At 40.9% G+C, this 15,535-nt stretch overlaps 2 protein-coding genes across 3 annotated transcripts; one reads left to right on the forward strand and one right to left on the reverse strand.

Moving 5' to 3' along the window:
• Positions 1–403: 403 nt before the first annotated feature.
• Positions 404–9,682, reverse strand: sgpp2 (sphingosine-1-phosphate phosphatase 2). Of its 2 annotated transcripts, XM_061280059.1 has the most exons (5): positions 9,371–9,680; positions 8,524–8,685; positions 3,604–3,783; positions 2,114–2,203; positions 404–1,445 (listed from the first exon to the last, which is right to left on the reverse strand). In XM_061280059.1, exons 1-5 carry the CDS (start codon positions 9,590–9,592, stop codon positions 903–905), a joined length of 1,197 nt encoding a protein of 398 aa, XP_061136043.1. In that variant the 5' UTR covers positions 9,593–9,680; the 3' UTR covers positions 404–902. The 2 variants fall into 2 exon arrangements, with proteins under 2 accessions (XP_061136043.1, XP_061136044.1); XM_061280060.1 differs by lacking the exon at positions 3,604–3,783 and having other exon boundaries at positions 9,371–9,682.
• Positions 9,683–11,321: 1,639 nt separating this feature from the next.
• Positions 11,322–14,556, forward strand: LOC133155066 (E3 ubiquitin-protein ligase RNF182). Its single transcript, XM_061280062.1, has one exon. It carries the CDS (start codon positions 11,836–11,838, stop codon positions 12,610–12,612), a length of 777 nt encoding a protein of 258 aa, XP_061136046.1. The 5' UTR covers positions 11,322–11,835; the 3' UTR covers positions 12,613–14,556.
• Positions 14,557–15,535: the final 979 nt, after the last annotated feature.

A 15,535-nucleotide genomic window follows, 5' to 3' on the forward strand; every position in this document is an offset into this window, starting at 1 on the left:
GCATTCCTTCACTTGAGTATTGCCGATATACTTTAGGTGATGACTTGTTGAAACTTGCAGGATGATTAAGGTAAACAACCCTCTGAATATTTTTTTTCTTTTAAACTGGTTCTGTTCAGCGATCTTGACTCTTGTTCTCTCCTGGAGCCACATAACACTGCAATGAGAACATCACTGGTTTGTCCATATGGTAATTAAGAACTCATATGAGAAGACAGCTCTGTTGCGCAACACTTAAATATGTCAACTTCCAATAGAAACACATGCTCAATGTCCTGCCACAGTGCAGTTCAATAACAATGCTGAGAATCCATCCATTTTCTTAACTGGTTTCCCTACAACAAAAAGGCAATTACAGTTGACCGATATTTGGGGGCCAGGCCACAAATAGCGAAATTTCAAATATAATTGACAACCATTGGAAGGCTTTATTCAGATGTCTAAATTTGCAGGACAAAAAGAACATTACATACATGACACAAAACTGATTTTGAAATGGCAACTTTCTAGCTTTAAATCACATTAAAAGAAATTAATTTTTTGTAATCCAAAACAAGAATTTGCGAAAGCCTGTGACCTACGAGTATGATGGTGCAAATTGTCCTGTTTACGATAAATGCAACTTTGTTAGGAAACTAAATTGCCATGGGCCAAAATAAAGATTTCTACTAATACTTTTATGAAATGGTCTTCATTTGCTAAATAAGTAAAAAAAAATAAAAGATTAACAAATAACATTCTCAAAAGCCCATTTTGGAAAATATATAAGTATTTATTACACTTGACTATACATTTCATTTGTCACTGCAAATGTAGATTATAAACAATTTTTGCAATTTTAGTCAAATTAAAAAAGTAAAAGAAAAAAAAAATCTGTACTTTTATCTTCAATTTTCTATCAATCATAGCCCTAGTAGAATGAATACTCTACTGACCATTATAGAATGAACAAGTCCAACAGCTGTATATGTGGCAAACTTGCTTGGTACTTCAATCTCTTTTCTCATCCTGGCACTCTGGTCATATTTTGGTACCTTGTACCACCAGTACAACAAATGCAGGTTGACTGCTTTGACAACTTGCCGAGTACCCACTAAGGCTCCAACTCCGACCAAGAAGCGGGCAGTGCCAGATGCCAATGTGTATCTTGTCAGTGTTGGTAAGGGCATGGGCAGCACTCCTTGGGGCTCAAATGTCTCCCCCAACTGTTTGTTGACCCAATATCCAACACTGCAGCCTGCCCAGACTCCAAGGACGGTGGTGGTGTCCCCCCGGGTGGTGCTGTAATGGTCCAGCTCAGGGTATGTGTAGCTGAGGAAAAGGGGCAGCAACAATGCCACGATTGGCGACACCATGCTGCATAGCTGGAACTGGTCGAAGGCTTCCCAGTAAGGGTGGGTGAGAAACATTAAGAGGGCCGAGATCAAAACACCACAGATGACATCCTAAAGGAGAAATGGTTCATTGTAAAGACGATGTAATTTTTTCAGGCTGCATTATTTAATTGTACTTTGAAATAATTACAATTTAAGCCAGTTTATTTTCATACCTACGCATATTTTGTCATGTAATGCGGTAACCAAGGGTTCAGATTAGCCCAGTAAGTCCCAAGACTAAATAGAACAGCAAAGCAAGATAACGTAGGTACGATTATTCACAGTTTGAAAAATGTAAACGCATCAGCTTTGTGTGATTTCTGGAAAATTATGGAGAAATGGTCATAGCCTCAAGGAGGTTGATAATAATCATAATAATGATAATCGGGTCCAGTTATTTTTTGCAGTCAAAGGGAAATACTAATACTGGTGTCAAATTTTGGGATAGTAGTATAAGTTATTTTTCGTTTTTTGACCCTAACTCAAATATTGCTTCGAGATTTTTTTAGTAGCTGGGACCTTTTGTCAATTCATCCTTTGCCCACACTCACATCCTCTTTATCATTGCCGATTATTGTTAATATCCGACATTTGAGGAGATATTTAGAGAACGGCAGATGATGGCACCTTTAAAACCTTGCCAGAAAGTTTAACTAGATGCAAATAAATAATGTATTTTTCTGTGAGCTTAAATCTTTAATGCAACGTGCATGCGAATGTGAGGATGGCAAGCTCACCAAAACTGAGTGCATGCCAGTGTAGAGACGGCTCAAGCACACCATCGTCGAGAGTGTCACAGCGATCAGTAGACCCGCCTCGAACTGGAACTGGCATGAAAAAAGAAATGCAAAACATGTGAAACGGTAACTGATAAGTAGATATTATAAGATACAGACAGAGAAATGTAGTGTAACAGGTGTCTTGTCAAGTCATGCTTTTATCTACTGCCCCTCCTCCCATCTTTCAAAGTTTGCGATCAAATCTCCCAGCTCAAACTGACGTGCACAGCTCTGCCACATGTCCATTTAGCTGCATGATGTAGTGGCCATCATTAAGTGTGTGTTGTCTTTACTCCTTCGTCTCTCCATCATCCATCTCTTCCCAGCCTATTCTACCTTGGGCTGCAGTTTTTGTTTGGCCTCCATTTCAATAACAGTGACGAGAGAAGCCTCATGCATTCATTTACCCCCGACTCTGTGTCTTTTCCTGTCTGGAAGCTGTTGGAAGCCTATTCACTGGAAGTTCATGAAGGGAGTTTTTTTTTTACTTTCTTCAATAGCCACAAAGGATGCCAGGAACAGGAGGGGGTCACCCTGTGATTGACTGGGGTGACCTCTGACCTGTTCCGGGAAGTTGCCCTGAGGACTTCGAGTAGTCACTCAGGACCTTCTGCAAAAGGCCACTACTCATCTGTAGCAATGTATGCCCTTCATTTCAGGGTGACTTCTGGTATTGAAGGTCAATTCAAAGTGTTGTGCACGTAAATGTGTTGAGCTTTTTGAGAAGCTTTGAAAAAGCCCTTCACAAAATCGCGGTCGTCATAATCCGATCCACAAATTACCTTCGTGGATCAAGAGTCCATGACTCCATCATCATTAAAATAGTTCCTATTAAAAGATTGGCTGTCATTAAGGAAGTCCATGATTGAGCCGTAGAGTGTTTTATTGATACGTTCGTAAGGAGTCGTGAAGAGGAGGAGGCGGGCGGGAGGTTGGGATGTGGACTGACAGTCATTGACTGCCCTGAGTCTATCAGGAGTCTAAACAGTAGCTTGACAAGTGCAGTTGATGGAGACTGATGGCAACTGCTCTAGGCCCCGTCCCTCCCAGCCCTTTGTCAAGCCCCTTAGTTCGGACCGCTTGATAGACAGTGAGGTTGCTTCCCATCTTCCCACTTGGCTAACATTGAGGGTGCTTCCATCCACTGGTCCCATCCACCCCTCCTCCACAGCCATATGTATAAATGTCTGCGTGTCCACCGACCCTGTTTTCCACGTTTAATTTTTCATCACTGCTTTACAGTAGCTTAACAAGGGGAGATGATGATCACGTGTTGCCAAGCAACTATTGCCCATTTAAACCAAGAGAAAAAAAAGGCTATATTTTGATAGACTGTATTCTAAAACCAACATGCAGCTGTTTTTCTGTTCATCTTCAAGAGAAAAAGCCTAAAAGTATCGTATTTAGTTTTTTCTTTCTGTTTCTCTCTTGGTATCAATGATTCTCACCTGGATTCTGGAAGGGGCACTCAGTAACAATGTAAATGAAATTGCTGTGGCAGCCATGGCATGAGTCGAAGGCAGCCCATACTCAGCATCAACACGCATCTCCAGCTTGACCACAGGAGGGGAAGTTGGACGGGGCAACTTGAGCACGTCTTTCATTACCTGGCCGATGTACATCACCAGCTGCAAGTGAGGAAATACATGCTTCTTAGTCCGAGTGGTGTTAAATTCATGGATGGATCTTTGTTGTGGATAGCGATAGCATGGAAAAACTCGACATATGCAGCTTCTTTTTTCATTTTGACAGACTGTCAGATATTCATTGTAATTTGCACTATTGTTGAACTGCATTTCTTTAAGCGATCTGTTTGTATGTGTCAATTAGTTACAGCAATAACTCAATATATGGCTGGTTCTATACCATAACAAACTATAATCATAAAACAATAATACTACTGGTTAGTCAATCTGGTTAGTCAATCTAAACTCCAAATTTTGATACAGCTCTTGTATTGAATATCTTTGCTCTGTTTGGGTAGTATATCAATAATGCTAATGCATTTCCACATCACTGCAAAATTCAACCACATATGGGGAAGTATTAATTGTATCCATCAAAATCATGGCAATTGCATAGGTCTACCTAATTGGATTGTTTGATGATCCTTATACCAGTGAAACAGATATTTTAGCTTTGATCGTCATAATTGTGAAATCCAGTCGCGGCCCAGATCGGATGGTGCGGGGGGCCAATTAATAATCACTGCTGTTTACTATATTCAATTTCCTGCAATTTTCATGGATTCATCAAATTGCGCAGACAAAATTTCCCCACTCTTAAATAACAGTAATAGAAGCTGGAAAATTCAAGATGACATAACTGTAAACAATAAAACTAAAAATCCCATTCAGGCCATGTTCTAAAACTAAGCACTCACTCCTGAATAAGTGATTACAATGTCAACATAAGAAGAGATGGGATAAACCATAAGCACTGCAGTCAAATACTACCAAAAAAGATGAGGAGTAGAAGTCCAAGTTTGAGTTCAGAGTTCAGCCATATTCGATGCTGACACAAATAGTGCAAGGTATTTGTGTGCACAGGCTGGTGTAAGTACATTTGGCCTTCCAAATGTGTCATCTCCTCGCTTCTTTCTTCCTCAGGTGCCCTTAGAGGAGTAGCCTACTCAACTTGGTTTTATTTAAAGCTCTGCCGCTTTATATTTAATGAATGGCTGACACTGAGGGACAGTGATGCAATGTGCCCAGTGAGGGCACATAGTATTTATGTGAGTGTTTAAAGGAGGAAAGTAGAAAGGTTGTTATTACCAGCTATGCTAAAAATGTCATCAGAAAATGCTTGTTGCTATGGAAAAGTCTACCGATTTTGCAGGATTACTAAAGAGAGAAAAATAGAGGCTGGTATGTTAAAAAAAAAAGCTGCAAACTTAAGCATCAATGACTTTCATTACAAATTATTGTGATAGTAGGAAGTTAAATAAATATGGGGCTTGACTTTTTCTGGGGACAATTTCTGCATTGTTTCTGCTCTCTACATCACAACTATAGATCCCGGACAGGTATGACAATTAATGCCCTTGATAGCCTAATTAAAGAAAAAAAATCGCTCATTCACTAAGATTATTATTATTATTGGAGCTATTTATGTGCTGTGAAATATTAATGTTGCGTTTTTTCAACATGAAGACATTCAAATATCTTTATAAAGATAAAACAGAATGATGATAAAAATAGATAACCCTTTACCCCCCAAAAAACCTTCACAGATGCTCATATGCAATTTAGGATTTTCAATCATTTCAATCAAGCATACTATCAATCACCACTAGAGCTGTAAAATCAAAATGAGTTGTCACCCAATACTAATATAAATGATTGCATATTTGGTTAAGTCCCCTGATTAGGCAACTTTATTATGAAAAAAATATTTTCTACGGTTCTCAGCGATTCTCCAGCTGACGTGTTTGTACCCGAATGAATTGTTGCAATTTTATTGTGCAAGTAGCAGGATATCTCAGTCGCTCATTAATGGGAAAAAAAAAATGCTAAATATGGGTTGTGCAAAATCCCTTCCATCCCCCCATGTTGTTGTCACACCAAAAAGTAGTTATTCTATTCCACGCCAATATTTATAACAACACAACACCTACTCACCAACACACAACTGGTCCCATGAAATGGCCAGTAAACAGAGGCCAGGCAATGTTGAGCCCATTAAGCATGCCTGACCTCATCTATTCACCGTGGCTGTATTCACTCAACAACACATACTGTGTGCACAGTCATCCTTTACAACTCCCCCTCCCTGCATTCAAACAATGCAGCCCAAGTGCATGCATGATATGATACCCCCACTCTGCCCCTTTCCACCCACCAGCCACCGGCCTGACCCACATCACGTTCAGCTATGTAATGCCACCAAGCCGGTCTCACTGGTGCCTTTGTAGAAGTGAAGACAGTTCAAGACACAGGGAAGTGTGTCCATGTGAGTGATTTCTGATTGGGGTCAGTGTAGAGTTGGACTTTGATCTGTCAACATCAGGAAGCGAGCGAGAGAAGAAGGGTGCGTGTTCCCTTAGAGTCAAGAAAACTCTCACGCGGTGTCTGGCTCCGGAAACAGCACATGAAATACGTGAGATATGTTATGTACTGATTTAATAGTAAACTCTAGCTCAAGTCATACAGACGATGAAAAATCGCAATTACTGCATTCACTCAGAGCTGCTATGAACTTTGATCTAAAATATAATAAGCAGGATTTCTTTTTCAGTTCTTCTTTTCTTACTTATGTCATTTTTTTCAAGTTTTTTTTTCTTCAATAGTAAATGTAAGAGTCTCAAATGCAACAACCACATGGCACAGAACACTTGGAACCAGTGACCTGATCCTAAAACACTCCAGCTTTTGCCAATGGGAAAGCACCAATAGCCAGATCATGTACAAATCGTGAAAATGCAAGAAGGGCTTAATGAGTAAAGTAATGCTAGCTTCATCCTTCCCCTTTTTGATTTGCTGTTTGCCTAAATAACAAAATCTGCATTGTCTGTTTTTCGGCGGATTGAACCTGACCGAATAAATAAATGAACTTCAACCTGATCTTATCTTGTTTTGACTGACTCTTAAAATTAAGACTTACATATAATGCATTTTTTTTCCCAAAGGGTTGTATTAATAATTAATAAGAAAAATAGCACACTGAAATGCACTGTCATTTAAACATACACATAGGGTGACATAATTAAAACAAATGCAATTAAACGGTTTTAGCGCGCATTTTTTTGCTTCAGTTCAATGGACATTGTGCTGCTCCCTCTGGTGTCTTTTCCTTAGCCACCTGGGACCACTATAATACGTGGAACAAGTCAGAATGCCTCAGTCAGCCACACTAATATGGTATTAATTAATCTTCATGGAGGATAACAATATATGCTTGTAAGTATTTTTATAGTACCTGTCTGATAATGAGATATACAGCCATTTGTGTTGAAATATCTATCGTTGTCTATTGTGTTTCCTATTATTTACTACAATTAAGCTCAAACAGTCATTGTGGGATTTCAATAGGTTTCTTTAACCACAGTTATCCGACAAACTATTATGCATCTTTCAACGTTTGTTTGTGCACACATTGTATTAATGTATAAATGCATTTCAGTTGTTAGCTTGAGTTGTTTTTAATTCGGGGGGGACACAGGAACAGCATAACACAAAGACCCCCATGAACATTGCATTAGTCTGTAAGCACAATGGTGGGTCGTTGTTAGATGTGCATGGTGATGCGCCCCCGGGGATGACAGTCCAAATGGTCTACCCCAAGTGAGAGAAAGCACAGGCCAGTGAGGATGCCTATAAAACACTCTGCTGGTATACTCCAAGGGGAGGAGAACACAAGGGAAAGCTGGTAATGGCTAACTAGAGGGAGGAGAATTAGTGTGTTTAGCCGATGAGATGAAGAGAGGGTACATGCTTGTGTGTGTGTGTTTGTGTGTAGGAGAAGAGTTCACGCAGGGGCCTAGTGTAGCCAGGATGGCAAAAAGAATGCTAGGTCGTACCCTTCAGGGGCAAAACAAGGGGTTCAGTCTCAGGGCACCCGCTCAGGGCTCGAGGCAGGGACGCAAAGGGCAGAAAAACACACTGCCTGTCACACACTCTCTCCAAAATGTCAAAAGCTCTTTTTCAAGCTCCAATACCAGTGGAGGCTCACTAGTGTTGTGACATGTTCTAATCGGGAAAACATCTGAAAACAAGGTAAAGGCCTTTTCCTTCAGATGTCCTCATATGTGACCTCTCAGTCAGGGGCCTGATCAGTCTGGCCCCTGTGGACCCTGGCCTGGGGATATATGGACTTGCATGGTGTCATAGACAGGTCACTGGAGGGGGAAGAAGGATGAAAGGAGGTTGACGGGTGAAAAGAGGGAGACGGGACGGCAATGAGAAGAGAGGATGCTTTGTGAAACTTTGGGAAATTCGACTGAAGGCATTCTGTGGACTGATATGTAGACATGCATACAAAGTGTGTCACAAAGGTTTTAGGGCTGGTGTCACACCACAGACATGTATATCCAGATATAGTATGTATATTCAAGAGCTACAGAGCATCCTTGAAGAGTCCACCTCCAGGAGAATATTTTAAGACACTGGTCCTGTTACTTTTTTGACGCACGTCCAACCACAATGACCATATGTACAGTCTAATATTGTATTGAGCCGTACCGATTATAATGCATATAGGAACACTTTAAAAAAATCGATTTGGATAAAACTGTGAGACAGGTAATAATTTAACTATATTTGTATGACTGTTTGCCGTGGTGTGGAAGTACAGTATACTGAAGGCTGCTCCTAATGATTGATACATATAACTGAGTGAGGTAATCATGTACATATTGTATTTTGACTCACAGTCCACATGTTAATGAGGCGTCGACAGAGGAAGGGGTCCAGGCACCAATGTATACATGGCAGGCAGGTGATGTAAAAGACTTCGTCACCAAGGCTAGCCGAGAACAAAAAAAGGAAGTGCAGCAGTCGGTTCCTCACTTCATATGCAGGTGTGCGGCAGTTCTGTGATACAATAAAACAGCAAGAAATGTGACAATGGGTCAGCCAATTGCTTAAAGGCTGTATTTCATCTTTTTACGCCTTATAAGACTCCAAATCTCAGTCAGAAGCTCACATTATTAAAAAAAAAAAAAAAGAAACATTGGATAATGCACCTATTTTGACAAAGCAATAAGAAATAAATTGATGTTCTTAAATGTCAGACGTATAAGTTAAAAAGTCATCGAAAAAAATAAGTATTTAAGTACAGATACCTAACAAATGTACGAATGTATACATGACCTGAGCACTGTACTGTATTTGTATTTAGTTGCTTGACAGTCACCACCACTGCCAATTGGTCATGTTGACAGTCAAGTTTAGTATAAGGATGAGATTTTCTGAGTCAAATTCAACAAATGCATTTCTGAGAAACACTTGTTGTTACTACAAATCCACAACATGCCAACAAAAAGGCAAGACGGCCAGGCAAATGCAAACACTGTGCAGATGAGGACCTGGCTGCAAACAGAAAAAGCAAGACTAACAAGAAAAGCCAGTCAGTGTTTGATTAACAATTTGTGATAAATAGAAATCGGACTGTTTTCCTGTTTTCTAACCCAACATAATTCCATGAGAGCTGCATAAGAATGTTTTTTTTTTTCTGGCTTAACAAAGAGCTCGGCTCTCGGAGCATTAATTGACGTACGTTTTTCTCGTATTTATAGTTGGAATTGCTGTCCTGGTGGTCCAACGTTGCCTTACGTAAACCACGTGAATGGTGAATATGGTCGGACGTTCCAGCGTGCGCCATCCGACTGTGACGCGTCGCTCGGGCAAGGTAAAGTCCACATCGTCTCTGGAAAGCGGCCACAAGCTCCGAGTCCTGAAGGTAGACCAGGGCCTCCAGTTTGGCCGGTGAACAGATCATGTGCTCAAATGTGTTAAAAGTTGCAACACCTGACTGAAATAAGAGCAGCACCGCGCACGGGGTGCGGCTGCTGAAAGTCAGGTGCGCGCGACTGGGCGGTGCGAGGCGGATTTGGGAAGTACCTGTAATCATGAGTGGTTGGAAACTTTGGCCCGACCTTTCTTCAAATGTCTGGGAGTGTTTATTGTGTGTGTGTCTTTTTGAGACATCCAACAATCGGGTCTTTGCTGACTTGATTCAGAACGGGCGAATCGTGGTCAAGATTGGCCATATACTGGACTTTATATTTTTAAAAAAAGGCCATCAGTCAAAATTCTGTTTGCCAGGATTTGAAAACAGAAAATAATTCTTGTCAACTGATCCAGAAAAATAATATTTCCTTTTACACTGCCGATGGAATAAAAACGTTTTCAAAACCGTTAAAAACAATTCACCATTAAAGGCTGTGTATAAAAAAAACAGACTGTGTAAAACTAGGGAGTTTGAATGTCGACTGTTCCCTTTAAACTTACATGCCAAATAAAAGTATCTAGCCTACAGCGTGTTGGGTCTTGCTAAGAAATATGAGCATGTCATCATTAATACACCCTTGAGACAGTCAAGCGAATGCAGTAAACCTCAAATCAATTTATTTATAGAGTACTAAAAAAATACAGCTGAAACAAAGTGCTGTACATAAAGATTGAGTTTGAAAAAACACAGCAATAAAATGATAATCACAAATTAATCATTAATAACAACTACATATTCTCTAACAAAACAATACCTATCTATTTCATAACCGCTTGTCCTCATTAGGGTCACGAGCCTAGCCCAGTTCTCTTTGGTCAAGATGCAGTAATAAAAAATATATTTCTTAAAAATTATTAAGCTAGTCGGTTACTCTTGCAGTACCTTCTCTGTGTCCTTAGAGCAAACTGTCACAGTTGATTATTGGCCGCCTGCTGTTCCACCAGTGGCCTGTGGGTGCTCTCAATATGTATGAAGTTGAAGTCACAATCCCCAGAGAAAGAAAAACAGGCGATTGAGTTTTATTCAATCTTATTCACAGTTTAACATGTTGTGACTGTTGGTCAGTATCAGGGCAGCAGGATGCTGAAATTGTAATTTCCTAACCAAACAAGTGCTATACAAATAAACTTGCCTTGCCTTGCAGTTTTTGTTGACAGAGTGGCTGGGATGATTACAATAAAGGAGAAGGGAATAAAAGTGAAAGTGAGTCAGAGCTACACATCAATGGGCTGTTCCCAGCGCCCGGATGTGAGCATACATTTAATAATGCAGACATACAGCTCTTCTAATTTTGCCTGGATGATATTATTGCTTAACATGCTAATGTTCACTCTGTCACACCATGTTGTACATACTAATCTGTCCATTATGACCCCAAAACAGCCGATAAAGGATTTACACAATGTCATTTGTCATAAATGTCTTCTATTTGAAAGCAAAAGCGGTTTTATAAGGGAACTAGTAAGTAGTCTAACCTATTTCATGCTTGACTAATAAATGAAGTGTTGTCACTCTTTACAGTCATGTAAATTTGCTCATGTGAAACTGTTTGTATTAACATAAATAGGAACTGTATGTGAATTACTATAATTGTGGAAAGCAAAACATGATACACATGAGGATTAAATTGTTTTGCAAGAGGCCTACAGTGAGTGGATTGCACAGTGTGTATACTTCCAGATTATGATCTAGTCTACAGTAGTGGCCAGATGGCAACCGAGAAAGGCGTAAACACATTTTAATTAAGAATATAGTATTTTCCAGTGTTACTATATGATTGCTTTTGACTGGGATCTGCAAAAACTCCCTCAAATAAATCCCCACCACTGCATTTTATCCTTCCTACAGAGCATTTCGTGTTGAAGTCGATTTGAAGGCGTCATTTGTACAGGAACTCCCCAAATCGACGCGGAACAAATGTGACTCGCAACCTCGGTCAACACTGTGACCCATCATGATGGGGAAATATATCTCAGTGCAGAATCCTCATTAGTTCTCACACAGGAGGACAAAATTGGGACATTGTGCAGCACCCCGAGCTTTCAGATCCGATCGGCCGACGCCCTGCACGCTCTGCGTTAAGGATGATAAAGCAGCCACGGTACAGTTTGCGGTAATGATGGCGTTTCCATGAGCAGAGAGGAGAGGAGGAGATGGGGAGGGGAGGGGGAGAAGAGGATAGACGTCAGCATCTGTCCGCCAGTTCCCTTTGTGTTCAACGGAGAATGTGAATGGCGAAAGATGACATGGCAGAGGTAGATTTAGCATCAAACGGAGCGGATCCCCCCCTGCCGCCCCCCTCCGCGTTCCCCTACGAGGAGTACGAATGCAAAATTTGCTACAATTATTTCGACCTTGATCGCCGGGCGCCGAAGATCTTGGAGTGCCTGCACACGTTCTGCGAGGAGTGCCTCAACACTCTCCATCTCCGCGAGGAGCGGCCATGGCGCATCAGCTGCCCCGTGTGTCGCCATCGGACGCCGGTGCCAGATTATCGGATACAGAACCTGCCCAACAACACCAAGGTGACGGAGGATTTCCCTCTCTATATCGACTCCGATCCTCTGCCCCAGGACGCTTTGCCGCCGTACCCTCCCCCGCTGCACCCGGCTCTCGTCGCCCTCCGCCGGGAGGAGGCGTCGGGGGCATCCGGCAGCAGCCAAAGCCAAGCGACCCCGTCCACCACCGTGTCCACGGCCACGACCATTTCCCAAGACTCGGTTCGCTATGACAGCTGTCAGAGCTGCAAGCGAGTGGCTTTAACCACCGGCTGCGTGTGTGTGATCTTCTCCTTCCTGTCCATGCTGGTGCTGCTGTTCTTGGGCCTGATCTTTGTGAACAGTCATGGCATCCCTCCCCTCCCGGCGGGACCCATTTGCTTATCGGTGGCCAGCATTCTAGCCATGTTCTCCGTGGTGGTCACGTGGCTCATGTGCTGGCTCAAATACAGACCGGACCATGAGACTGGCCGCTCATCTAGCACCGGTAACTCTCGAAGAAACGCCTGAGCTGGCATGCTTCGGACTGTCCACGCGAGCTTGCCTGGCTGTGTTGTGGTACAGACTGATGTTCCCCCTTGACCTTTTCTAGGGTTTAAAATCATCCCAAATGGCCTTCTAGCAGTATAGGAACTCCCCAAAGGCCTTTGCGTATAGGAGCAAGTGGCCATCTTGACCCTCAATCATCTTTTCCTCAACTTGGAATGACTAGATCATAAATTTGGACTGACGGCTTCAGCGGATGTGTCTGATTCGGCGACTGAATGTGTGGTGCTTCTTTCCAGCCCAACATCTCGAACTTGTTACATAATATCCATTTTGACACCACCTACTGTATGATAATTGCCCATTGCAAACAAGTGAGCTTTATTGGTTGGCTGTTATGAGCTCTTAATGCACTCTTTTCACCTCCTCCAGCTTGAGTAACTGTTGCTGCAGGATGACACTGTTTCCCTTTTTTCTCAATGAAAGCTGTACCTGCAGGGTTTCCTATTTTTGGTAAAGATTAAAAGGATGCACTCAGCGATGTATTTTTTTTTCACTCTGTGTTTGTCTATGTGCACGATAGGCTACTGAAGTCAATCCCATGCTTTGTGATTCCGCTTTTTTAATGACGGGGACGTGTGTGTCTCTGACTCTTGTGCCTCGGCTTGTTGCTGAATGAAGCAACCATTACTGCAATCATCTATGTGATGTGCAGTCCCACTGCAACAAAGCATCCACTAAAAGAGTAGGCTTATATATTGCAGCATTTTGTTTTAAAAACTTTGCAGCATTTTGTTTTAAAAACTTTGCAACATCTTCACAACCTATTTATTTTTGGGGTTTTTGAGATTTTCCTGTAGTTCATTCTTCTAGTCAAAACACTAGCAATGTACTTGAACTTACATATCCTGGAAAGGTCTGTTGGAAATTTTACACACGTCTGTATTTTAAATAGTTGCTAACACAATCAGCTATGTAATATGGCACTCAATATTTTCAATATTTAAGTATGAGGCACAGTATACAGGAAATACAGGGTACTTCCTCGAATTTAATAGGTGGAACACAGAGAGCAAATATGGAGTGTAATCATATGGATACAAAAGTGTTTTAATATAGCAGTTGTTTCCCCCGCCGGGTAATATCCTAACCTTCTAAAATTTCCATGAGACACAGATAAGAATCAAACTGTGGATTTTCAAGCCCCGCTAGCTCCACAACCCAGTCGAACATTGAGTTCAATTGCCCTGCTTAACCTTTTCCCAACTCTATACCAATGAAGCACTTTGCCCTTTTTTTTTCTCGATAAGTAATGGGGTACATTTTCAAATGTTACCATATTGTATTTATTTCCGAGGACCTAGAAGCTATTGTTGGCTTTTTCTGAGACTATGTAGTTGTTGTCAAAGTACAAAATGTATTTGCACAGAGAAATGCTCTTTATGTTCTGTTTTGCAAACATAAATACATTTCAATAATAAAGCAAACAGAAATATGGACGACATTATTTATTTATTTGTTTATTTATTTATTCTTACAGCTACAATGTCAAGAGGTGTGCTCTGATAATAGACCAAGATTTTAAAAAAAAAACTGACCAAGATTCACTTGACAGATTAAAATTCCTCCTATGTATCAAACACGCCCTCTAGCGGACAATTTGATACTGTACGAATAATGCATACTAGGTGTAATTTTAGTCGAATCTAATGTTAAATTAAAGATGATCAGATAATGCCTAATAGTTGCAAAACATGCACGCCTCTTACATTTAAACCAGCACACAAGAACGGGAATTTCCCCAGTTTGTTGCTACTCCAAGCAAAAGCAAGTAAACAAGTCCCATGTCCAGAAGCACAGTGAGCCAAGCTGTATCTATCAATTCGATACACTCCACTGATTTCTGTGAAATGGATAAGGGTGTCTTTGATTATTAGCCATGACCAAATGCCAGGCATGTTAAAAAATGAAATAAAGAGGGGGAGGAAAAACAGCTACCCGTTTGCAACTATTACTAATATGCCTGTCAATCAACAACTTGGGTTCCATAGAAATTATATCCAAATCTCGCAATAAATTATAGCTTACATTTGCATGATTTACTGGAAGCTCATGTGTTATGGTGAATTTGTTTTAGTTTTGCTAAATACTGCATGCTCAATACTGCTGCTGTAGTTTGTAGTCGTGTATAGAGATACTGATGGGCGTTTTATTTTATTGCATAGTGGCCACAATATTAGAATCACCACTTATAATGTAGTTCTATCTGCAAACATACGTGTTCTAGTTGTCTTTCTACTTTTCCATCACATATGATCGACAATATTCATAAACATTAAGACGATTATGGAGAGTGTTTTAGTAAATCCTAATTCTCATATTAGTATAGTTTACATATAGGAAAAATATTCAAAAGTGAATTTGAAATGCAAGCATACAAGTTGCCATTGTTTGACCATAACTGAAATTAATTGGACAATAATGTGCTTATAATTGGCCTCCATGCAGAGCATGTGATGTAACTCACTCATTTCTCATCAAGCCAGAATTCTGACTTTGAATAACAACCCCCCCCCCCCCCACCCCCCACCCCCGCTAATGGATTGGACACGGAGATTCGATGTCGCTTTAAAAAGAGCGGTCCGAAGTTATGCATCGTGCCGCATGGTTCCCATTTGCCCCCTCTGTTTTCTTCACTCTTAATATCCAATTTCAACAAGACCACCGACTACCCCAAATCGTCATGTTTTTCAGAGGTCTCGCGTCTTCTTTTGGTTAGTAAAAGCAATAATCGAACAGTGCAATCAATGTGCGTGCGTTTTATGGTTGAATCTCAATGTGCAAACCACTTAGGTATATATTGGCAATCCAAATACGCATTTTTAGGACATTATCGCGTCGATCACACATGAACAACCAGTCAAGCGAAAACTCAAATTTCCTCTCT

The sequence above is a fragment of the Syngnathus typhle genome, linkage group LG6 (genome assembly GCF_033458585.1).
Source record: "Syngnathus typhle isolate RoL2023-S1 ecotype Sweden linkage group LG6, RoL_Styp_1.0, whole genome shotgun sequence".
NCBI lineage: Eukaryota > Metazoa > Chordata > Actinopteri > Syngnathiformes > Syngnathidae > Syngnathus > Syngnathus typhle.

Bases quoted from the DNA above. Each gene is read 5' to 3' on its own strand.
- sgpp2 (XM_061280059.1), bottom strand. From the start codon at position 9,592: ATGATCTGTTCACCGGCCAAACTGGAGGCCCTGGTCTACCTTCAGGAC. The intron at 8,686-9,370 runs GTACGTCAATTA...ATTGTATCACAG, and splicing joins ACTATAAATACGAGAAAAAC to AACTGCCGCACACCTGCATA. The intron at 1,446-2,113 runs GTGAGCTTGCCA...TTTCTCCTTTAG, and splicing joins CTGGCATGCACTCAGTTTTG to GATGTCATCTGTGGTGTTTT.
- LOC133155066 (XM_061280062.1), top strand. From the start codon at position 11,836: ATGGCGAAAGATGACATGGCAGAGGTAGATTTAGCATCAAACGGAGCG.